At 43.8% G+C, this 26,155-nt stretch overlaps 1 protein-coding gene across 1 annotated transcript in view; it reads right to left on the bottom strand.

The window, feature by feature from the left end:
• The window catches only part of LOC118396036 (neural-cadherin-like), a 109,391-nt gene that overhangs the window by 66,284 nt on the left and 16,952 nt on the right, over positions 1–26,155 (bottom strand). Inside the window, exons 6-15 of the mRNA XM_035790182.2 lie at positions 22,239–22,488; positions 16,953–17,095; positions 13,615–13,787; positions 12,489–12,657; positions 11,227–11,397; positions 10,713–10,885; positions 10,243–10,410; positions 9,654–9,903; positions 7,345–7,472; positions 6,765–6,951 (exon numbers count right to left, since the gene is read on the bottom strand). Coding sequence (XP_035646075.2) covers positions 6,765–6,951; positions 7,345–7,472; positions 9,654–9,903; positions 10,243–10,410; positions 10,713–10,885; positions 11,227–11,397; positions 12,489–12,657; positions 13,615–13,787; positions 16,953–17,095; positions 22,239–22,488 — 1,812 coding nt within the window. The remainder of the gene's footprint in view (positions 1–6,764; positions 6,952–7,344; positions 7,473–9,653; positions 9,904–10,242; positions 10,411–10,712; positions 10,886–11,226; positions 11,398–12,488; positions 12,658–13,614; positions 13,788–16,952; positions 17,096–22,238; positions 22,489–26,155) is intronic.

The following is a 26,155-nucleotide window of genomic DNA, read 5'->3' as shown; positions in this document are numbered from 1 at the left end:
GTCGTACTCTGCGGATGTTGTAGAGCATGAACCTACAGGAACGGGCCACCGCCTTGATGTTAGTTGAGAACGACAGGGTGTTGTCCAGGATCACGCCAAGGTTCTTAGCGCTCTGGGAGGAGGACACAATGGAGTTGTCAACCGTGATGGCGAGATCATGGAACGGGCAGTCCTTCCCGGGAGGAAGAGCAGCTCCGTCTTGCCGAGGTTCAGCTTGAGGTGGTGATCCGTCATCCACACTGATATGTCTGCCAGACATGCAGAGATGTGATTCGCCACCTGGTCATCAGAAGGGGGAAAGGAGAAGATTAATTGTGTGTCATCTGCATAGCAATGATAGGAGAGACCATGTGAGGTTATGACAGAGCCAAGTGACTTGGTGTATAGCGAGAATAGGAGAGGGCCTAGAACAGAGCCCTGGGGAACACCAGTGGTGAGAGCGCGTGGTGAGGAGACAGATTCTCGCCACGCCACCTGGTAGGAGCGACCTGTCAGGTAGGACGCAATCCAAGCGTGGGCCGCGCCGGAGATGCCCAACTCGGAGAGGGTGGAGAGAAGGATCTGATGGTTCACAGTATCGAAGGCAGCCGATAGGTCTAGAAGGATGAGAGCAGAGGAGAGAGAGTTAGCTTTAGCAGTGAGGAGCGCCTCCGTGATACAGAGAAGAGCAGTCTCAGTTGAATGACTAGTCTTGAAACCTGACTGATTTGGATCAAGAAGGTCATTCTGAGAGAGATAGCGGGAGAGCTGGCCAAGGACGGCACGTTCAAGAGTTTTGGAGAGAAAAGAAAGAAGGGATACTGGTCTGTAGTTGTTGACATCGGAGGGATCGAGTGTAGGTTTTATCAGAAGGGGTGCAACTCTCGCTCTCTTGAAGACGGAAGGGACGTAGCCAGCGGTCAGGGATGAGTTGATGAGCGAGGTGAGGTAAGGGAGAAGGTCTCCGGAAATGGTCTGGAGAAGAGAGGAGGGGATAGGGTCAAGCGGGCAGGTTGTTGGGCGGCCGGCCGTCACAAGACGCAAGATTTCATCTGGAGAGAGAGGGGAGAAAGAGGTCAGAGCACAGGGTAGGGCAGATTGAGCAGAACCAGCGGTGTCGTTTGACTTAGCAAACGAGGATCGGATGTCGTCGACCTTCTTTTCAAAATGGTTGACGAAGTCAACTGCAGAGAGGGAGGAGGGGGGGGGGGAGGAGGATTCAGGAGGGAGGAGAAGGTGGCAAAGAGCTTCCTAGGGTTAGAGGCAGATGCTTGGAATTTAGAGTGGTAGAAAGTGGCTTTAGCAGCAGAGACAGAGGAGGAAAATGGAGAGAGGAGGGAGTGAAAGGATGCCAGGTCCGCAGGGAGGCGAGTTTTCCTCCATTTCCGCTCGGCTGCCCGGAGCCCTGTTCTGTGAGCTCGCAATGAGTGAGGGATGTCCTTGTCCCAACGCACTCTAGCGACTCCTTGTGGTATCTCAGAGCCATTTGCATTGCTAGTTATAGCCTAATGTTTGCTAGCTAGCTAACATTGAACCTAGTAGTTGGTTAGCTTTAGCTACTGTATGTGTACATTCATGCAGGGTAGTAACGTTATGAGTTGGGATTATGGTTAATTGTTTAGCTAGTTACATGTCTAAACAGAAGACTCCACTATGCAAGTAACCATTTCACTGTACCGTTTACACCTTATGTATCTTTCTGTATCCTGTGCATGTAACAAATAAACTTTAATTTTATTTGATATAGTTTGTGTTTATCAGAGATGTGAAGAACAACATGACCTGCACCAATGTCAAATTAGGATATAACGTTAGGCCAATGACACAGTGTCCAAGTTCTAAAATTCTCAGGTAGAACACCCTGCTTTTGTATCACAGCCGGCCATGACTGGGAGACCCATGAGGCGACGCACAATTGGGCCAGCGTCATCCACGATAGGCAAGGGTTTGGCTGGACGGGATGTCCTTGTCTCAACGCACTCTAGCGACTCCTTGTGGTGGTCCGGGCGCCTGCAAGCTGACTTCCGTCACCAGTTATACGGTGTTTCCTCCAACACATTGGTGCGGCTGGGTTCCGGGTTAAGCGAGCAGAGTGTCAAGAAGCAGTGTGGCTTGACAGGGTCATGTTTCGGAGGACGCATGGCCCTCAACCTTCACCTCTCCCGAGTCCATATGGGAGTTGCAGCGATAGGACAAAACTGTAACTACCAATTGGATATCATGAAATTGGGGAGAAAAAGGGGGAAAAGTACAAAATAAAATAATATACAGTACCGTTCAAAAGTTTGGGATCATTTAGAAATTTCCCTGTTTTTGAAAGAAAAGCATTTTTTTGTCCATTAAAATAACATCAAATCGATCAGAAAGACAGTGTAGACATTGTTAATGTTGTAAATGACTATTGTAGCTGGAAACGGCTTTTATGGAATATCTACGTAGGCGTACAGAGGCCCATTATCAGCAACCATCACTCCTGTGTTCCAATGGCACGTTGTGTTAGTAAATCCATATTTATCATTGTAAAAGGTTCTTTGATCATTAGAAAACCCTTTTGCAATTATGTTAGCACAGCTGAAAACTGTTGTGCTGATTAATGAAGCAATAAAACTGGCCTTCTTTAGACTAGTTGAGTATCTGGAGCATCAGCATTAGTGGGTTCAATTACAAGCTCAAAATGTCCAGAAACAAAGAACTTTCTTCTGAAACTCGTCAGTCTATTCTTGTTCTGACAAATGAAGGCTATATATCATGATTATTAGAAAGCAAATTACAGACTCCTCTTTAAATTTGCGTATTCCTCCAAAGCTCAGTTGTCCTGAGTCTGCACAACTCTGCCAGGACTTAGGATCAAGGGAGACACTCAAGTGTATTAGTACTATATCTCTTGACACAATGAAGATTTAGAGGCCATGATTATTTTCATCAATCTGCATACTGTACCCTATTCCAACTAAACTACTGAAAGAGCTGCTTCCTGTGCTTGGCCCTCCTATGTTGAACATAATAAACGGCTCTCTATCCACCGGATGTGTACCAAACTCACTAAAAGTGGCAGTAATAAAGCCTCTTTTGAAAAAGCCAAACATTGACTCAGAATATATAAAAAACTATCGGTCTACATCGAATTTCCCATTCCTCTGAAAGAAAAAGCTGTTGCACTGCAAATCACCTGCCTTCCTGAAGACAGACAATGTATACGAAATGCTTCAGTATGGTTTTAGACCCCATCATAGCACTGAGACTGCACTTGTGAAGGTGGTAAATGACCTTTTAATGGCGTCAGACCGAGGCTCTGCATCTGTCCTCGTGCTCCTAGACCTTAGTGCTGCTTTTGATGGCATCGATCACCACATTCTTTTGGAGAGATTGGAAACCCAAATTGGTCTACACGGACACGTTCTGGCCTGGTTTAGATCTTCTCTGTCGGAAATATATCAGTTTGTCTCTGTGGATGGTTTGTCCTCTGACAAATCAATTGTAACTTTCAGTGTTCCTCAAGGTCCCATTTTAGGACGACTATTGTTTTCATTATATATTTTACCTCTTGGTGATGTCATTCTGAAACATAATGTTAACTTTCACTGCTATGCGGATGACACACAGCTGTACATTTCGATGAAACATGGTGAAGCCCCAAAATTCCCCTCGCTGGAAGCCTGTGTTTCAGACATAAGGAAGTGGATGGCAGCAAATGTTCTACTTTTAAACTAGGAAAAAACAGAGATACTTGCTATAGGTCCCAAGAAACAAAGAGATCTTCTGTTGAATCTGACAATTAATATTGATGGTTGTACAGTCGTCTCAAATAAAACTGTGAAGGACCTCGGCGTTAGTCTGGACCCTGATCTCTCTTTTGACAAACATATAAAGACTATTTGAAGAACAGCTTTTTTCCATCTATATAACATTGCAAAAATCAGAAAATTATGTTATTATCATATTATGCAGAAAAATTAATCCATGCTTCTATCACTCTGAGGTTAGACAACTGCAATGCTCTACTTCCCGGCTAACCGGATAAAGCACTAAATTAACTTCAGTTAGTGCTAAACACGGCTGCTAGAATCTTGACGAGAACCTAAGAACTTGATCATATTACTCCAGTTCTAGCCTCTCTACACTGGCTTCCTGTTAAGGCAAGGGCTGATTTCAAGGTTTCACTGCTAACCTACAAAGCATTACATGGGCTTGCTCCTACCTATCTTTCCGATTTGGTCCTGCCGTACACACCTACACATACGCTACGGTCACAAGACGCAGGCCTCCTAACTGTCCCTAGAATTTCTAAGCAAACAACCACGGAATGGTCTGCCTACCCATGTGAGAGACGCTGACTAAGTCTCAACCTTTAAGTCTTTATTGAAGACTCATCTCTTCAGTAGGTCCTTTGATTGAGTGTAGTCTGTCCCAGTGTGAAGGTGAACGGAAAGGCACTGGAGCAACGAACCGCCCTTGCTGTCTCTGCCTGGCCTGTTCCCCTCACTCCACTGGGATTCTCTGCCTCTAACCCTATTACAGGGGCTGAGTCACTGGCTTACTGGTGCTCTTCCATGCCGTCCCTAGGAGGGAGTGGGTTGAGTCACTGACGTGATCTTCCTGTCTGGGTTGTCCCCCCCACATTGGTTAGCAATGGCGGAGATCTTTGTGGGCTATACTCGGCCTTGTCTCAGGATCGTAAGTTGGTGGTTGAAGATATCTTCCAGTGGTGTGGGGGCTGTGCTTTGGCAAAGTGGGTGGGGTTATATCCTGCCTGTTTGGCTCTGTCCGGGGGTATCATTATATGGGGCCACAGTGTTTCCCGACCCCTCCTGTCTCAGCCTCCAGTATTTATGCTGCAGTAGTTTATGTGTCAGGGGCTAGGGTCAGTCTGTTATATCTGGAGTATTTCACCTGTGAATTTAAGTATGCTCTCTCTAATTCTCTCTCTCTCTTTCTCTCTTTCTTTCTTTCTTTCTTTCTTTCTCTCTATCTCAGAGGACCTGTACACTAGGACCATGCCTCAGGACTACCTGGCCTGATGACTCCTTGCTGTCCCCAGTCCACCTGACCGTGCTGCTGCTCCAGTTTCAACTGTTCTGCCAGCGGCTATGGAACCCTGACATGTTCACCGGACGTGCTACCTGTCCCAGACCTTCTGTTTTCAACTCTCTAGAGACAGCAAGAGCGGTAGAGATACTCTGAATGATTGGCTATGAAAAGCCAACTGACATTTACTCCTGAGGTGCTGGCCTGTTGCACCCTCGACAACCACTGTGATTATTATTATTTGAACATGCTGGTCATCTATGAACATTTGAACATCTTGGCCATGTTCTGTTATAATCTCCATCCGGCACAGCCAGAAAAGGACTGGCCACCCCTCATAGCCTGGTTCCTCTCTAGGTTTCTTCCTAGGTTTTGGCCTTCCTAGGGAGTTTTTCCTTGCCACCGTGCTTCTACACCTGCATTGCTTGCTGTTTGGGGTTTTAGGCTGTGTTTCTGTACAGCACTTTGAGATATCAACTGATGTAAGAAGGGCTTTGTAAATAAATTTGATTTGATTTGATACTCCTCCCTTCACAGTACAGAGCAAACTGTCTCTAACCAGAATAGAAAGAGGAGTGGGAGGCCCCGGTGCACAACTGAGCAAGAGGACAAGTACATATTATATATATATAATATATAATTCCCTGCTTTCATTTCATCACACTCACAACCATAAGCTATTTTCTGTAATTATCTCGCCACTAACTTGTAAATATTGAACTTGTTGTGAGTTTATTTCCCTGTAATAATGAATAAAAATTAGCTGAAGTTAAGATTTTGTCAGCTATAAGATATGGCCATTATTTGAACTTCACATTAACTAGCTAGCTAACAAGCTAGAAACGAACCAAAACATTGTTTAGAAAGTTTATTTTAGTTGCATGGTTTGCTAGATTGACATAGATTATACTAAATTCATTTTTAAATGGATGGGTATATTGGTGTTAAAATACACCAGTTATGCTATTTTGGACCACCAGGCTACTGATGTCATTCAGCCTGTCATTTTTGTGTTTATACTTTTTCATAACGACAATGACAAGTTTGATGTTGGACGACAATAAAATGTTCATAATGTCACTGCGACAACTTTATACAGACATGTTGATAGACTCAGTATAAACCAGCCTTTAGTCTAGAAATCTTTGGTTGTTTTGTACACTACAGTACTCACTCTGTTTAGCACATGGCCTCACATGTGAATCCTTAAAAAGATGGGTGGGGCTAAGGCTTAAGATGGTGGGAATGATGCTGAATGGGTGTAGACAAAACAAAAGCTCTCTAGTAGGTATACCAAAACATTCAAGGGCCATTTCCTCAAAAGTGGGGTTACAAGATTATCAACTTTCAAAGCAGAATTAATTTTCCATTGTTCTGCAAGTGTACTGTATGATATACCATTTTCTAGCTCTGAGTCTCTACTTTTATCCAACATAAAAAACACAATTTCATATTTTGCTACGTAAGACCGATCCGAGCAGGTCGGACACATTCTGTACACCAAACTGGAAAAAACTGACTGAAACAGGGAGGGAGTAAGTGAACTTAGAAACTAATTTTTGTTAACCGTTGCAAACCTTTTTGCTACATTGTGGCCTAATAAATACAACCCAGCCCTCACCAGAAAAGAGTGCCTTGGTCCTCCTTTGTTTTTGATGACCAATTTACCCCTTTTACCAAAGAGCACCTTCTATCGACCAAAATGTACTATTGTGTACCTTAGTAGCGCTTCCCTTCCTCCTCTTACTACCAGCCCTCACCAGAGTTGGGCTGTTTGTTCCTCCCAGGCCGTGCTGACTCCATGCCGTCTTCAGACTGAACCTCCAGTAGGTAGGATCCCTGCGCCTCGCGGTCAAACACAGCCTCTGTATAAATGGAGCCCAGCTCTGGATCTACACGAAATAGACGGTGGTCTCCACTACTGTCACTCAAGAGGGAGTAAGTGATCTATAGGGGCACGACAGAGTACAATTAATGATGGTTCCTATATTAAGAAGTGAACACATTACAGAAATCTGATGAGTGCCTTATAGCATTCTATCACATCCTTGTGGTCACTGCAACCGATGGAAACGCCAACGATAAACCGTACTGTAGTAATCATGAGTGCTGGAGAGTAATTGTTCTACGCATGAGTCACACGACTGTTCATAGAAACTAGAGTCACTGCAACATAATCCTTATATAAGTTCTCCTTCACAGTCGTATGGTCAAAGCCACACAGGCAGAATAACACACAGTCCCAACAACTTGACCACCACAGCTATGTGATATTAAGTTATGGATGGGTCAATGGATGTTGTGTTGTGCTGTGTTAGATGTTGCAGATGTGCAACTCACCTGTCCATTGAAAGCCAGGTCCTTGTCTTGAGCAGACACCTGGAGGACCATGGTCCCCACCTTGGCTCCCTCCGTCACTGAAGCCTCATAGATGGAGGAGGTGAAGAATGGAACATTGTCGTTCACATCTAAGAGACAAGATTGAAAACATAATTATTTGAAGATTGAATTCAGAAACTATATCCAGGACTCAAAATGAAAAATGTTCATTGGTAGCACTGGTGCTCCCAACTTAAATAAGTTAGGAGCACCACGGAATTTAGGAGCCCCAGAAAATAAGATTGTTTTAATTGATAGAGATACAGTCTATATTGGCCATATATGAATTCTAGCTATTCACATGTTGTGCCCTAGAACCTAATATGTAACACTGTAAATACATTCAATTATTATAATGGCTAAAATGTTGATACTGTACTGTACCTGTCATTGAACTTACAAAGTCATTTGTGGAATATCAGGTTTCTACATTGTGTAAAAGCACTATTTTCCTACTGAGACGCATTACATTGATAATTGTACATTTTCTCTTTAAAAATGTCAGGTTGGTTTTGACTATGTGCAAGATATCTGTCATTCATTCATTGATCTCCTGAAGAAGAAGCCATCACTTTTCCTTTCTTTCTGTACCCCCAAATGTTTGGATATACTGGTGAAGTTACCAGGGCCCGGTTTCCCGATAGCAATGGAATTTAGGCTTTTGAGTGTTTTAACAATGCAAATTTCCTATAAAGGCTGAAGGTGTAACATGCGTTTCCCAAAACATGTGCCAATACTGATAGGATCGAAAGAAAGGCAGCGCTGATCTCTGATCAGATTTCTCCATTCAAATCTTACTTGAACATTATAATTATTTCACAACACTGATGACGGATCAGCTCATAGATTGGCTGCAAATATTGAGGTGGCTTATTCTAATGCTTACCCAATTAATAATGCACTTAATCACAGACTCATTTGGCACATCATTGCGCACATGTTGTTACACATCATGAAATATATTGAGGCAACAATTACAGACAGTGTAGCCTACAAATATAACTCAATTGACTGAACATTACATTCCAATATGACTTACAGTGTCTTCAGAAATAATGTACACCCCTTGACATATTGCACATTTTGTTGTGTTACAGCGTGAATTCAAAATGGATTAAAAAATAATAATTCTCACCCATCTACACAAAATACCCCATAATGACAAACTGAAAACATGTTTTTAGAAATGTTTGCACATTTATTGAAATTTAATACAGAAATATCTCATTAATATAAGTAACCACAGAGTCAATACATGTTAGAATCATATTTGGCAGTGATTATAGCTGAGTCTTTCTTGGTAAGTCTCTAAGAGCTTTGCACACCTAGATTGTACAATTTTTGGCCAATATTATTTTCAAACTGTCAAATTGCTTGTTGATCATTGCTAGACAACCATTTTCAAGTCTTGCCATAGATTTTCAAGCAGATTTAAGCCAAAACTATAACTCAGAACTATAACTCGGAACATTCACTGTCTTCTTGGTAAGCAACCCCAGTGTAGATTTGGCCTTGTGTTTTATGTTACCGTCCTGATGAAATGTGAATTAATCTCCCAGTGTCTGGTGAAAAGCAGACTGAACCAGGTTTTCTTATAGAATTTGCCTGTGCTTAGCTCCATTCTATTTATTTATTATCCCCAAAACTCCACCGTCCATAACAATTCCAAGCGTGCCCATAACATGATGCAGCCACCACTAAACGTGAAAATATGGAGAGTGGTACTCAGTAACGTGTTGTATTGTATTTGCACAAATATAACACGTTGTATTCAGGACAAACAGTTCATTGCTTTGCCATGTTTTGCAATATTACTTCAGTGCCTTGTTGCAAACAGGATGCATCTTTTGGAATATTAGTATTCTGTACAAGCTTCTTTCTTTTTATACTGTCAATTAGGTTAGTATTGTGGAGTAACTACAATGTTGTTGATCCATCCTCAGTTTTCTACTATCACAGCCATTAAACTCTGTTCGGTATTTAAGCTTTTCACTGACATTGTGCTAATGGATGTATACAATTACAGATTTCAAAGAATAATGTTATATAATTATAGCTGAGAAAAAATAACGTATGAGTCATGGATCAATGTCAACAGAAGACAATAATGAATGCTTACAATTCACCCAGGGGCTGCTTTAACTTCCTCTGAAGTGACATTTTCACTTAGTCTCCCAGTGACATCAATTCATGATCAATTACGTTAAGTGGAAGTTAGGATTTGCCCCCTCGTGATGGGGCATTTGCAGGGTGTCTGAGTTGAGACCTACCTGTGACGTTGACATAGATGGTGGTGAATGCAGCCAGTGGTACCGCTGCTAAGTTCTGAGCCCGCACCCTCAGGGAGAAACTGGGCGTGGTCTCGTAGTCCAGCGGCTCCGAAACCAGGATGGAGGCTGAGCCATCCTCGCGATTGGGCGACAGGTAGAAGCGCACGGGCATGTTAGTCTCCGGGACCACACCCTCCTCCAGGTTATAGGTCACCCTGGGGTCGCCTAGCAACGAGGTTGCTTTGATCGTCTGACAAAAACAGAAGGCAAACAATCTTTTTGGGGGGGATAAATATGACAAAAACATTCAATGTTATACAATGTTATACACTCCGGTATAATATTGAGGTAATTTGTTTGTGGAGCAACAATTAGCGCTCGTTGTCAAGTCAATTAGTGCTTATTGATTCAATCAGAGCGTGCAACTGAAAATGTAATCAACTAAAAAAAGTAATGAACATTTCTGCAAAAAATGTACTAACGGGTATGCAGCCAGCAAACCAAGTAGCTAAAAAAAGGTACCCCCATATGCCATAATGAGATTGGCTTCCCATGCCACCCAGGCTGGTACCCGGACTGTTCCACGCACCACAATGGGAGTATCCCTGGCAGTGTTCTCTGGGATGACCACGCTGTAGCTGTCCTTTTCCCACTGCGGGGGCTGGTTCTTCACATTGGTAATGGTCACAGACATCTCTACAGATGTGCTGCGGTTCCCCCCGTCCGTGGCCATAACCTCCCGGGTAATGTAGGACCTCTGAAGTCAAAACAATACCAAGGAAATATGATTCTGTCTGAAATACCGTTAATTTAGTTCATTAGGCCTGACATGTTTATGTTTATGAAATATGATTCTGTCTGAAATACGGTTCATTTAGTTCATTAGGCCTGACATGTTTATGGCACTGTATTTTATACTGCTATATAGCTGTATCACCTGCACTGATCAATTTTACTGTGCTTGAGCAAGATGCTGGTTGACCGGCTGAATGACTGACCTGTGATATGGGCTGGTTGACTGATATGTGATAAAGGCTTGTTGACTGATGGTAGACTGACCTGTGATATGGGCTGGTTGACATACACCCAGCCGGTAACAGGGTTGACCCTCAGGTACTCAGGCTGCTCCTGGGATATGGAGTAGGTGACGGCAGCATTGGTACCAAAGTCGTCGTCATGTGCCGCCACACGCAGGAAACTGGTGCCGATCATTGTGTCCTCTCTCAGAAAATCTATGAGAGACAGTAACAGACAAAATAATATGCTCAACACTCTGGAGCAAGGTCACGGTCGGTCACAGACTGAATCAGTAGACCACAAATCAATTGTTTACATACTTAAGTGTGTTTATGTATGTTTACATCTTTATGTATGGCAATACAGTTAAAGACATAATGGCAACATTATGATGAAAAGTAAAAAGGAACTACGCATAACGTACATAAACCCTTTTCGAATAGCTTTGGTTAATAGTCTATATCATTAAAATGAATGATTAGTCTGCCATAAACCATATGTATTATTAATATTATAATCATATTATGTATTATCATATGCTTACTACGACACTCACACTCGTAGCGTAGGTTCTCAAACTTGGGGCTGTTGTCATTCTGGTCCAGGATGATGACGTTGAGCTGACAGATCCCTATAAGGGGCTCCTCAGCCCAGTCTGTAGCCGTCACCGTGATGGAGTACTCTCTCTGACGCTCCCGGTCGAACCGCCGCGCTGTCACGATCACACCTGAGGTCAGAGGCCAAAGGTCATGACTAGACCCCTTGAGTTTTCCTGTGGTAACTATGTGGCCATGAAATTGAGGAAAAACTCTGGGCACTAGTTTTAGACAACAATTTCAGTCCTTAAGTTTGATTTTTCATGGTCAGCTCATGTGGTCAGGAAAAACTCAAGGTCGTAGAGTGGCTTGTTAATATAATAGCTCTATTTGTTATGACATTATTGATTAACATATTGTTTTACTCATCCTGAAACGATTTATAATTAATACAGTATATTGTTATACTACAAAACATGGTTATAGGACATAAATAAAGGTTAAGTATGAGGTGTTACACTTCATTTCAATGGGGCTCTCTGGATTACTGTACAGGTATAAGAGGTCATTTATCGGACGCTAGCATTATTCTTTAATGAAGAGTGTGAAGACTGCATGGGAATTGTAGATTCTGATACATTTTTACCAGTTATTTTTCAGGTCAGTTTCAGCTGTCATGTTGTAATCCCAATACGTATGCTCACATCCTGCTTGACTATGGCTACGGCTATGTCTATGGGGCTGTGACTATGGGTCTATGGGGCTGTGGCTATGGGTCTATGGGGCTGTGACTATGGGTCTATGGGGCTGTGGCTATGGGTCTATGGCTATCTCAACAAATACCACCACGGCGGCCTCCTGGGTGGCGCAGTGGTTAAGGGCTGTGCCACCAGAAAATCTGGGTTCGCGCCCAGGCTCTGTCGCAACTGGCCGCGACCACGAGGTCCGTGGGGCGACGCACAATTGGCCTAGCGTCGTCCGGGTTAGGGAGGGTTTGGCCGGTAGGGATATCCTTGTCTCATCGCGCACCAGCGACGCCTGTGGCAGTCCGGGCGCCTCCGACACATTGGTGCGGCTGGCTTACGGGTTGGATGCGCGCTGTGCATGACCTTCGACCTTCGTCTCTCCCGAGCCCATACGGGAGTTGTAGCGATGAGGTAAGATAGTAGCTACTAACAATTGGATACCACGAAATTGGGGAGAAAAGGGGGTAAAAAAAAAAAAAAATTTAAAGTACCACCACGGCTAACTGGACTGTGGGATCCTTGCCGACTGTACCTACCTGTGTCAGGGTGGACTCTGAAGGCAGGTATAGCGCTGTCTCTGTGCATCAGGCCGTACTTGACCTTCCCATTGGCCCCCTCGTCTGCATCCACCGCGTGCACTTGTAATACGAAGGTTCCTGTGGGCTGGTTCTCCAACACGGACGCCTGCTCCCTGTACTGCTGACACTGAGAGAGGGAGGAAGGATGTGTGTGTGTGTGTGTGAGAGAGAGAGAGAGAGAGAGAGAGAGAGAGAGAGAGAGAGAGAGAGAGAGAGAGAGAGAGAGAGAGAGAGAGAGAGAGAGAGAGAGAGAGAGAGAGAGAGAGAGAGAGAAAGGGGGAATAATAAGTTAAAACTGATAGTTATAAACTACTCAATGTAGTCTATGTCTACATTTGTACAGTACACTTGATAGGATGGAGAATAGAGCAATGATATTCCTTTGTTTGAAGGTCCACCACCGCATCAAACCTCAGCTAAACATTGCAGCGCCCACCCTGTCTTTCCCTGGTATCCTGTTTACTTTATCCCTTGATCAGTCTGCCCCAGAGAGACCTCTGTTTAATTAACACACATACAAGCCAAATACTCTCTCAGAGTACCGTTATTGGACCAATAGTTACATTGCCCAAAGAAAAGCACAGACACCCCACAGAGAATGAGAGAGAGAGAGAGAGAGAGAGAGAGAGAGAGAGAGAGAGAGAGAGAGAGAGAGAGAGAGAGAGAGAGAGAGAGAGAGAGAGAGAGAGAGAGAGAGAGAGAGACCTCTCAACTCGACACCTTCCAGCAATCCGCTGGACTGCATAACTTCATGGACTTTATGAACACGTCGCAGACCTAATTAAGGAGGAAGTTACTTTGACACGTACAGTATATCATGATGATACAGTACTTTTTTCATCAATGAATTCAAATCCCTGTGGAATACCTAAAGATAGCATGGGTGGACGGCTGGACACACTAATCAGAGCTCTGGGGGAAACATAAGGGGATACTGTAGGGAGACGAGGGAAGTGAGAGAGAGTGAGAGAGAGACGGTCAGACAGACAGACAGACTAAGACATCGAAGGCTACCTAGAAGACAATTATTTTACTACTGCTGTTGCGCCATATAAAGGATTCATCCACAAGGCTTTTTTCTCACCTTCTCAAAGACGGGTTTGTTGTTGTTGACATCATCAACGCCCACTATGACTAAGGCAGTGGCAGAGAGTGGGTGTGGCCCCCCGGAGGCATTGTCGTCTGTAGCTGTTATATTGAGGACGTACTCCAGGCCCTGCAGCTTGGGAGCGGGGGTGAAGCGCAGACGGATCAACCCTAAAAAGATGAGAGACCAGAGTACCATTACAACCTTAGCAAAGGACCCCCACCTACTGTTGAGGGTATTAAAAAGTTACTTTTTAGTTTTGCTGCAGCCAGGTACATTGTAAATGTGACTTACTATCTCACAGGGTGAGGCCAAACAACACCCTATAACCATAAATCATGTATTGAAATACATCTCTTAACTTCTTGGTGACAGGGGGCAGTATTTTCACATCCGGATGAAATGCATGCACAAATTAAACTGCCTGCTACTCATCCCGAGAAGATAATATATGCATATTATTAGTATATTTGGATGGAAAACACTCTGAAGTTTCTAAGACTGTTTGAATCATGTCTGTGAGTATAACAGAACTTATTTAGCAGGCGAAACCCAGAGGACAAACCATTCAGATGTTTTTTTTTTAGGTCACTCTCCTTTCAATGGTTTTTCATTGGGAATCCAGATTTCTAAGGGACCTTCTTGCAGTTCCTACCGCTTCCACTGGATGTCACCAGTCTTTGGAAATTGGTTGAGGTTTTTCCTTGGTGTAATGAAAGTAGCCCTGTTCAGAACGAGGGTCACTTGTAGTGTACTGTTAGATAGAGGCGCGTGACCAGAAAGCTAGCTACAATTTGTTTTCCTCCTGTATTGAACACAGATCATCCTGTCTTAAATTTGATCGATTATTTACTTTAAAAAATACCTAAATTTGTATTACAAAAGTAGTTCTGGCCAAGTTTACAGGTAACTTTTGAGATATTTTGTAGTCACGTTGCGCAAGTTGGAACCGGTGTTTTTCTGGATCAAACGCACCAAATAAATTGACATTTTGGATATATATCGACGGAATTAATCAAACAAAAGGACCATTTGTGATGTTTATGGGACATATTGCAAACAAAAGAAGCTCGTCCAAGGTAAGGAATGAATTATATATTTTATTCTGACTTTTGTGTCGCGCCTGCAAGGTTGAAATATGCTTTTCTCTCTTTGTTTACGGAGGTGCTATCCTTAGATAATAGCATCGTTTGCTTTCGCCAAAAAGCCTTTTTGAAATCTGACATGTTGGCTGGATTCACAACATGTGTAGCTTTAATTTGTATCTTACATGTGTGATTTCATGACAGTTTGATTTTTATAGTAATTTATTTGAATTTGGCACTCTGCATTTTCCCTGGCTTTTGGCCAGGTGGGATGCTAGCATCCCACATATCCCAGAGAGGTTAAATATACCCCTAATGGTGCAGTTACATCCATTTTTTAACCACATGTTTTTCTATTGCATTTCAGAACAGATCAACTTTTGAATGCCCCCAACTGTACTGTCACCCTGCTCAGCTGGGAAAAGGTTCTCATTCCCAAGGCTAGAAACCAGGCAGCACGAATGCACGTTTGATTATTCTCCCCTTGTCTTGCTTTTGCATAACAGGAAGGATGAACAGATTAGATTAGAGGAGAACAGTATCTGAGTCAACTGTTCTCTCTGTCAACACCAACATCAATGGGTGCAAGATGAGCTACTTGTGATCTGGGGAAATCTCACTGAGGTAAAAGAGAGAGCAAGAGAGAGAGAGAGAGAGGGCGAGAGCAAGGGTGAGAGAGACAGAGACAGAGAGAGAGAGAGAGAGAGAGAGAGAGAGAGAGAGAGAGAGAGAGAGAGAGAGAGAGCACAGGACTTTTTGCTCTTGTTGTGGTATCATTCATCTCTCACTGTTCCTCCTGATTAAAGACAACAAGCATGCACCCAAATGGGACAGGTGTTCTTTCACTCCACTCGTTCTGACTGTAGTCTACTTATTTCTCTCTCACTGTCTGTGGAGAAAGAGGTCTCTGCTTATACAGACAATGAATGTTAATCGAAAATGTCTAGATACAAAACTATTAATGATATAATATATTTCCCCGGTCTCGTGTTGTTTTTTTCCCATACTGTATGTTTCCACCAAAAAGCTGTTATAAATTCAACAACAAAGAAAATAAGAAAAATAAGACAAAAAAAGACACATTGATGTTCTGGTCTACCCTATTTAAAGTGCTCACTTGAAATAACAGAATGTATAATTTCAATAAGACACAACTGTGGTGGCTCCCTGGCTATCTGTTCTCCTATTAACCTACAGCTGCCTGCCTTTGTCATAATCTTTAAGATCAATGAGAAAGGGAGGACAGAGGAGAGGAGAAAAGAGGAGTAAACTCGAAGATGGGGGCTGGCAGTGTAGAAGCTGTAGATTGTGAGCTATGATTGAGCAACTCATGTGAAATTGAATTGAAAGGGTTGGTTGACAAATGTCACCCAGTCTGACAAATGTCCTGCTGGTTACGGATCAGAGGGTGAATAAAGACTGACAGATTGCACAGCCACAAAATACAGAGTACTCAGCAGAGAACTATTTTCTATATGAGAGAATAAACTACCCTGAACAAAAATATTAACGCAACATCAAATCAAATACATTGTATTGTCACCAGTTGGGCGTACTGCCAAATTCTCTAAAATGACATTGGAGGAGGCTTATGGTAGAGAAAAAAACATTAAATTATCTGGCCACAGCTCATTGTGTTGTGTGACAAAATGGCACATTTTAGTGGCCTTTTATTTTCCACAGCACAAGGTGCACCGGTGTAATGATGATGCTGTTTAATCAGCTTCTTGATATACCACACCTGTCAGCTTGATGGATTATCTTGGCAATGGAGAAATGCTCACTAACAGGGATGTTAACAAATTTGTGCACAACATTTGAAAGAAATTAGCTATTTGTGCATATGGCAAATGTGTGTGATCTTTTATTTAGCTCATGAAACATGGGACCAGCACTTTACATATTGTGTTTATATTTATGTTCAGTATATGTTGGTAAATACAGTAATGTAGTTCTTTATATTTATGACTTCAATAACAAACAGACTGAGCTTCTATTGAAATTGCTGCATTTTCATCAACCTTGAGTGTCAAAAGTAATATATAATAATAATAATAATATAATAATAATATAAAAAGTATTGACACAGCATAAAATAAGTACAAATCTTTCCACATACAACATAGGGCTCATTCTGTTAATAAGCAAGGACACGTATGGGCAAGAGTTATACCTGTATATTAGGAATGCTATGAAAGCCCAAGGAGAACATTTTAAATGTAAATTATAAAGTAACAAAGTAAGTGTCACCTTTCTGGCTGTCGATGACAAAGTTACCCTCCTCGTTGCCAGCTGTAATTGAGTACACTATTCCATCACCATCTGGGTCCTTAGCCAGTACCGTGGCAACGAGAGTGTTGGGGCCTGCATCCTCAGAGACAAAGGTCCGATAGCTGGTGAGGGATAGGAGAAAATCATTATTTGTACAACAACAATACAGACAATAGCAAACATGCCTGATTGCACACACACACATCAGATCAAATCAAATAGGTTTGTCACATGCACCAAATACAACAGGTGTAGACCATACCATGAAATGCTTACTTACATACCCTTAACCAACAATGCAGTTCAAGAAATAGAGTAATAGAAAATATTTACTGAATAAACTAAAGTAAAAATTTGTACATGTAGGTAGGGGTAAAGTGACTATACATAGATAGTAAACCGCGAGTAGCAGCAGTATAAAAACAAAGGGCGGGGGGGTCAATGTATATAGTCCAGTTGGCCACTGTTCAGTTATTTTATGGCTTGGGGGTAGAAGCTGTTAAGGAGCCTTTTGGACCTAGACTTGGCGCTCCGGTACCGCTTCCCTTGCGGTAGCAAAGAGAACAGTCTATGACAATTATTTGGGCCTCTGACACCGCCTGGAATGTACTGTAGGTCCTGGATGTCAGGAAGCTTTGCCCCAGTGATGTACTGGGCTGTACGCACTACCATCTGTAGCGCCTTACTGTCAGATGCCGAGCAGTTGCCATACCAGGCGGTGATGCAACCGGTAAGGATTTTCTCCATGGTGCAGCTGTAGAACTTTTTGAGGATCTGGGGACCCATGCCAAATCTTTTCAGTCTTCTGGGGGGGAAAAGGTGTTGTCGTGCCCTCATCACAACTGTCTTGGTGTGTTTGGACCATGATAGTTTGTTGGTGATGTGGACACCAAGGAACCTGAAACTCTCGACCTGCCTCAATCCAGCCCTGTAGATGTTAATGGCAACCTGTTCTGCCCTCCTTTTCTTGTAGTCCATGATCAGCTCCTTTGTCTTATTCACATTGAGGGAGAGGTTGTTGTCCTGGCCCCACACTGCCAGGTCTCTGACCTCCTCGCTATAGGCTGTCTCATAGTTGCCTACGACTGTTGTGTCATCAGCAAACTTAATGATGGTTTTGGAGTCGTGCTTGGCCACGCAGTCGTGTGTGAACAAGAAGTACAGGAGGGGACAAAGAATGCACCCTGGAGGGGCCCCTGTGTTGAGGATCTGCGTGGCAGATGTGTTGTTGCCTACCCTTACCACCTGGGGGCGGCCCGTCAGGAAGTCCAGGATCCAGTTACAGACTGAGGTGTTCAGTCCCAGGGTCCTTAGCTTAGTGATGAGCTTCGTGGGCACTATGATGTTGAACGCTGAGCTGTAGTCAATGAACGGCATTCTCACATAGGTGTTCCTTTTGTCTAGGTGGGAAAGGGCAGTGTGGACTGCGATTGAGATTGAGTCAACTGTCAATCTGTTGGGCGGTATGCAAATTGGAGTGGGTCTAGGGTTTCCGTGATGATATGGTTGATATGAGTCCTGACCAGTCTTTCAAAGCACTTCATGGCTACCGACATGAGTGCTACGCAACGGTAGTCATTTAGGCAGGTTACCTTCGCTTTCTTGGGCACAGGGATAATGGTTGTCTGCTTGAAACATGTACATATTACAGACTCGGTCAGGGAGAGGTTGAAAATCTCATTGGAGACACTTGCCAGTTGGTCAGCGCATGTTCTGAGTACATGTCCTGATAATCCGTCTGGCGCCACGGTCTTGTGAATGTTGACCTGTTTAAAGGTCTTACTCACATCAGCTACGGAGAGCGTGATCACACAGTTGTCCAGAACAGCTGGTGCTCTCATGCATGTTTCAGTGTTGCTTGCCTCGAAGCGCGCATAACAGGCATTTAGCTCGTCTGGTACACTAGGCTCACGTCACTGAGCAGCTCACGGCTGAGTTTCCCTTTGTAGTCCGTAATAGTTTGTGAGCCCTGCCACATCCGATGAGTGTCAGAGCCCTTGAGGGCATGGTGGGATTTCTTATAAGCGTCTGAATTAGTGTCCCACTCCTCTCCCCTTTAGCTCAGTGTGGATGTTGCCAGTAATCTATGGCTTCTGGTTAGGATATGCACGCACGGTCACTATGGGGACGAAGTTGTCAATGAACTTACTGATGAAGCCAGTAACTGAGGTGGTATACACCTCACTGCCATTGCATGAATCCCGGAACATATTCCAGTCTGTGCTAGCAGAACAGTCCTGTAGCTTAGCATCCACATCATCGGACCACTTCCCTATTGAGCGTGTCACTGGTACTTCCTGCTTTAGTTTTTGCTTGTAAGTAGGAATCAGGAGGATAGAATTATGGTCAGATTTGCCAAATGGAGGGCGAGGGAGAGCATTGTATGCATCTCTGTGTGTGGAGTAAAGATGATCGAGAGTTTTTTCCCCCTCTGGTTGCACACGTGACATGCTCGTAGAAATGAGGTAAATCGGATTGAAGTTTCCCTGCATTAAAGTCCCCGGTCACTAGGCGCACCTCTTCTGGGTGAGCATGTTCTTGTTTGCTTATGACCTTATACATCTCGTTGAGTGAGTTCTTAGTGCCAGCATCGGTCTGTGGTGGTAAATAGACGGCAGATGAAAACACTCTTGGTAGATAGCATGGTCTACTGCTTATCATGAGATAGTCTACCTCAGGCGAGCAATACCTCGAGACTTTTTTAATATTAGACATCGCGCATCAGCTGTTAGGCACACCAGACGTAGCTGTTCTATCCTGCTGATGCACGGGAAACCCTGGCAGTTCTATATTATCCATGTCGTCATTCAGCCACAACTCAGTGAAACATAAGATATTACAGTTTTAAATGTCCCGTTGGAGGATAATCTTAAAGATGTCTGTCTGTGTGTGGAGATTCACGCATGCATGCACGCACACACACACACACACACACACACACACACACACACACACACACACACACACACACACACACACACACACACACACACACACACACACACACACACACACACACACACACACACACACACACACACACACACCGTGTACTGTACAGACTGTATCAAGCATATAGTCAAAGAATCAGCAGAGTTATGAGCCTGGCTTCACCTGCCACTTTGATTTAACCCCTACTATGAGCCGGCCAAAGACAAATTATCATGTTTGCTGGGATGTTGAACTCATCCCTTTCACAGTGCCAGCCCACTCTGTGACATTTGATCAGTGCCTTTTAAAATGTCAACAGTGATTTGCTTGCTGTGTGGTGTTGGAAACTGGGATAGCCAAGCCAGGAACAAGAGACTAATAGACTGGTGAAGTGGGATGTTTGGGTAGAGAGACTTGTTCACTTGTTTGGTAGAGGATTGGAGAGAGGGTAGAGAGGGGGTTGGTGGGAAAGCCATGCTTAAGGGGAGGAGAAAAAACGTAAAAGTTAAATGACATGGGCAGTGATATGTGGAAGAGAGAGGTACAGAGGTATAGAAAGAGAGAGAGAGGGAGAGAGATGGAGGGAGAGAGAGAGAGGGAGAAAGAGAGAGAGAGAGAGAGAGAGAGAAAGGGAGAGGAGAGAGAGAGAGAGAGAGAGAGAGAGAGAGAGAGAGAGAGAGAGAGAGAGAGAGAGAGAAATAATAGACAGGAGTATAATGTAAGAAGAGTGGCAGAGTTTGAGTGAGTTTAAGTTGACTCGTCAGCAGAACCTGTGTGTGTGTTTCTTTGTGTGTCTCCGATGTGATTGATGGTTTTCAGAAGAACGCTGAGGGGTGATTAATCTCCGCCAGCTGTGACAGTCGCCGTGGCAACATGAGTGACCTGTAATCTGTCATCCGGCTCAAAGGGCACTTCACGCGCCTTTAGACGGGACTGCTCAAGCATTTCTCCGCTGAGTATCACTCCTCCTATCCTCAATGTATCTCTTCCTCTTTCTCGCTGATCTAAGGAGACGATACCACACAAAACTTACCCTGTCTGTCGGTTCAGTCTGATACCTAACACTTAGACATGAGAGGGCATCTTAGATGTGCTGGCGCTCTAGCGAAGTTCTCTGGCACATGACTGACAGTACAAGACCTGAGTCACTCAGAAGAGTTAATGCAGCCAACAGATATGAAAATCGTCAAAAACTGTCACCCTCCTCCCTGTCAGCTTTCCAAAAACACCTTCACCCACTTTACACATGGTTCGCTCATTTTGATTCTAAGATACCTGTATGGTATTACCTCTCAATTGGGTAGGGTGTAATCTGTGTGTCACACCCTGACCATAGTTTGCTTTGTATGTTTCTATGTTTTGTTTGGTCAGGGTGTGATCTGAGTGGGCATTCTATGTTGGATGCCTAGTTTGTCTGTTTCTGTGTTTGGCCTGATATGGTTCTCAATCAGAAGCAGGTGTTAGTCATTGTCTCTGATTGGGAGCCATATTTAGGTAGCCTGTTTTGTGTTGGGTTTTGTGGGTGGTTGTCTCCTGTGTCAGTACCACACGGGACTGTTTCAGGTTTTCAGGGTTCTTGTTTTGTAGTTTATTCATGTAAAGTTTCATTATTAAAGAACCATGAATTATAACCACGCTGCCTTTTGGTCCGCCTCTCCTTCACAGGAAGAATCCCGTTACACTGTGTGATGTTTGTTAGGTATAATTATGTGCAGTATATTGGTGCGGCAGGTAACCTAGTGGTTAGAGCATTTTGGCCAGTAATCGAAAGGTTGCTGGATCGAATCCCCTAGCTGACAAGGTCAAAATCTGTCATTCAGCCCCTGAACAAAGCAGTTAACCCACTGTTCCCCGGTAGGCTGTCATTGTAAATTAGAATCTGTTCTTAACTGACTTACCTAGTCAAATAAAGGTTAAACATAAAATATTAGTAACAAGTGTATCAATTGATCTTTTAAATCTGTCACTACTACTATATTATAGAAGAACTCTTCACCATACAGCTAAAATGGGAGGATGGGAGAGGGATTATCCTGCTAAACTGGACTACTGATGGAGCGGGGGGTGGTTATTTCAATACTGATGGAGGATGAGGGGGTTGTAGTTCAATACTGATGGAGGATGAGGGGGTTGTAGTTCAAGCCTGATGGAGGAGGAGGGGGTTGTAGTTCAATTGTTATTCTGTATTTTGTTATGCTTTAAGGAGGGTAGCTAATGCTTTTGCAACAGATGATGGAGAATCTAATGAAATCTTAAAGTACAGTATGGTCTACTGATGTAGGGGGAAGAGGTTATGGGGTTTGTAGTGTACAGTAGACCTGCATATTCACTCACACAGTCTGGGAGAACTCTGGGGCCTGGTCGTTGATGTTGGCCATGCGGATGCGGATGGTGGCGGTGCCCGAGTGAGGCTCCTCCCCGTTATCCACAGCCATCACCACAAACTCATACAGGTGGTTGGGCCTCTCGTAGTCCAGACGGCCCGCAGGGAAGATGGTTCCGTGGGGAGAAATGCTGAAGTCTGGGCTTAGAGTGTAGTAGGTGAGCTCCGCATTCAACCCAGAGTCACAGTCACTGGCTAACACTGCGGCAGAGGTACAGAAGTGTTGTATTTATTTGGCACCAAATCTGAGAAAAAGTACTGAAAACAAGAGGGCACTAGCTGAACATTTCCAATAAGAAACACACATTTCGGTTTCCGTTGCAATATGTTTTTCTATGGTGTGCCCAAATGAACATGACCCTGGTCTCTAAGGTCACAGTCTGGAACAGAAATCTGATGAATCTGTTGGCATATGTCGGCAGAGCTGCACGCAAGCATCTATTTATTACTGTAACAACAGAATAATTTCAGAATAATTAATTGTAAGGTCTACAACAGGTGTTTAGGTCACCAGGCTGCTCGTTATGGCGTACACCTGTCACCATTGTTACGCACATCTGCGCATAATGACACTCACCTGGACTCCATCACCTCCCTGATTACCTTCCCTATATATGTCACTCCCTTTGGTTCCTTCCCCAGGCATTATTGTTTCTGTTCCTGTGTCATGTCTGTGCGTTGTTAGCGTTTCTTGTTTTGTTTCATTTTGCATTTATTTATTAAAACACTCACTCCCTGAACTTGCTTCTCGAGTCCCAGCGCACATGTTATAGAAATGCTTACCAACAATGCAGGTTTAAGAAAAAAATAAGCCCTTAACCAACAATGCAGGTTTAAGAAAAAAATAAGTGATAAGAAAGTATTTAATAGTTAAATTGAAGTAAACAATAAATGAAGAAAAAAAGAAAAGCAATTAAAAAAGGAGGGGGAAAAAAATCGGAAAAAAATACTAATAATTAAAGAGCGACAATAAAATAACAGTAGCTAGGCTATATACAGGGGGTACTGGTACAGAGTCAATGTGCGGCGGCACATGTTAGTCAAGGTAATTAGGGTAATAGGTACATGTAGGTAGAGTAAAAGTGACTATGCATAGATAATGCATAGATAATAAACAGAGAGTAGCAGCAGTGTAAAAATAGTCTGGGTAGCCTTTTGGTTAGCTGTTCAGAAGTCTTGGGGGTTGAAGCTGTTTAGAAGCCTCTTGGACCTAGACTTGGCGCTTCGGTACCGCTTGCCGTGCAGTAGCAGAGTGAACAGGGTATGACTAGGGTGGCTGGAGTCTTTGGATATTTTTAAGGCCTTCCTCTAACACCGCCTGGTATAGAGGTCCTGGATGGCAGGAAGCTAGGCCCCAGTGACGTACTGGGCCGTACGTACTACCCTCTGTCGTGCCTTGCGGTCGGAAGCCGAGCAGTTGCCATAGCAGGCGGTGATGCAACCAGTCAGGATGCTCTCAATTGTGCAGCTGTATAACTTTTTGAGGATCTGAGGACCCATGCCAAATCGTTTCAGTCTCCTGAGGGGGAAAAGGCATTGTGGTGCCCTCATCACAACTGTCTTGGTGTGTTTGGACCATGACAGTTTGTCGGTGATGTGGACACCAACGAACTTGAAGCTCACAACCTGCTCCACTACAGTCCCGCCGATGAGAGTGGGGGCGTGCTCGGCCCGCCTTTTCCTGTAGTCCACAATCAGCTCCTTTGTCTTGATCACGTTGAGGGAGAGGTTGTTATCCTGGCACCACACTGCCAGGTCTCCAACCTCCTCTCTATAGGCTGTCTCATCGTTGTCGGTGATCAGGCCTACCACTGTTGTGTCATCGGCAAACTTGATGGTGGTGTTGGAGTGGTGCTTGGCTGAGAATGCACCCCTGAGGGGCCCCCGTGTTGAGTATCAGCATGGCAGATGTGATGTTACCTACCCTTACCACCTGGGAGAGGCTCATCAGGAGGTCCAGGATCCAGTTGCAGAGGGAGGTGTTTCTCCCAGGGTCCTTAGCTTAGTGATTCGCTTTGTGGGCACTATGGTGTTGAGCTGTAGTCAATGGATAGCATTCTCACATATGTGTTCCTTTTGTCCAGGTGGGAAAGGGCAACAGAGATTGCATCAGCTGTGGATCTGTTGGGGCGGTATGCACATTGGAGATAATGGTGTTGATGTGAGCCATGACCAGACTTTCAAAGCACTTACCTTGGTGTTCTTGGGCACAGGGGCTATGGTGGTCTGCTTGAAACATGTTGGTATTACAGTCTCGGTCAGGGACACGTTGAAAATGTCACGGAAAACACTTGCCAGTTGGTCAGCGCATGTTTGGAGTACACATCCTGGTAATCCATCTGGCCCCGCGGCCTTGTGAATGTTGACCTGTTTAAAGGTCTTACTCACATCGGCTACGAAAAGCGTGATCACACAGTTGTCCAGACCAGCTGGTGCTCTCATGCACGCTTCAGTGTTGCTTGCCTCGAAGCGAGCGTAGAAGTAATTTAGCTCTACTGATAGGCTTGTGTCACTGGGCAGCTCACAGCTGTGCTTCCCTTTGTAGTCCGTAATAGTTTGCAAATCCTGCCACATCCGACGAGTAGTACAATTCAATCTTAGTCCTGTATTGATGCTTTGCCTATTTGATGGTTCGTCTGAGGGCATAGCGGGATTTCTTATATGTGTCCGGGTTAGAGTCCCGCTCCTTGAAAGAAGCAGCTCTAGCCTTTAGATCAGTGCGGATGTTGCCTGTAATCCATGGCTTCTGGTTTGGGTATGTGTGTACAGTTACTGTGGGGACGACGTCATAGATGCACTTACTGATGAAGCAAGTGACTGATGTGGTGTAGTCCTCAATGCCATCGGAAAAATCCCGGAACATATTCCAGTCTGTGCTAGCAAAACAGCACTGTACCTTAGCATTTGCGTTATCTGACCACTTCCGTATTGAGCAAGTTACTGGTACTTCCTGCTTTCATTTTTGCTTGTAAGCAGGAATCAGGAGGATAGTTATGGTCAGATTTGCAAAATGGAGGGTGAGCTTTGTACGCGTCTCTGTGTGTGAAGTAAAGCTGGTCTTTTTTTCCTCTGGTTGCACATGTAACATGCTGGTAGAAATTAGGTAAACAGATTTAAGTTTCCTTGCATTAAAGTCCCCGGCCACTAGGAGCGCCGCCTCTGGATAGGCATTTTCTTGTTTGCTTAAGGTCTTATACAGCTCGTTGAGTACGGTCTTAGTGCCAGCATCAGTTTGTGGTGGTAAATAGACAGCTACGAAAAATATAGATGAAAACTCTCTCTGTAAATAGTGTGGTCAACAGCTTATCATGAGATACTCTACGTCAGGCGAGCAAAAATTGGAGACTTCATTAATTGTAGATTTCGTGCACCATCTGTTACTGACAAATAGACACAGACCTCCACTGTAAATTAAACTCGTTAAAGAAGAAATCTTTGTCCAGTACGAGGCGAGTAATCGCTGTTCTGATATCCAGAAGGTATTTTCAGTCATAAGAGGCGGTGGCAGAAACATTATGTACAAAATAAGTTACAAATAATGCAAAAAACACACACAGTATACAATGGCGCCATTTTATACTTTTGAGGACCTTTTGGGGAGCAACCATTGATTCCTATTCAAAATCCTATTTTCTGTAACCTTAAACCTAACTCTAACCCTTACCCTAACTCCAAACTACTAACCCTAACCCTAATTGTAACCCTAACCCTAAACTAACCACTAAGCCCAAAATTTCCTTTTTAGGACCGGCCAAATGTCCTCACTTGTCTGAATTCCCCTTTACTATTCTTTACTATTCTTGTGAGGACTTCTGGTATAGTAAAACACACACACACAGCACACAACACACACTAGGAAGACAGAGCT

This window comes from Oncorhynchus keta, chromosome 17 (assembly GCF_023373465.1).
Source record: "Oncorhynchus keta strain PuntledgeMale-10-30-2019 chromosome 17, Oket_V2, whole genome shotgun sequence".
Lineage (NCBI taxonomy): Eukaryota > Metazoa > Chordata > Actinopteri > Salmoniformes > Salmonidae > Oncorhynchus > Oncorhynchus keta.
Note: the sequence above shows the minus strand (reverse complement) of the source record. Positions and strands in the feature narration are given on the sequence as shown.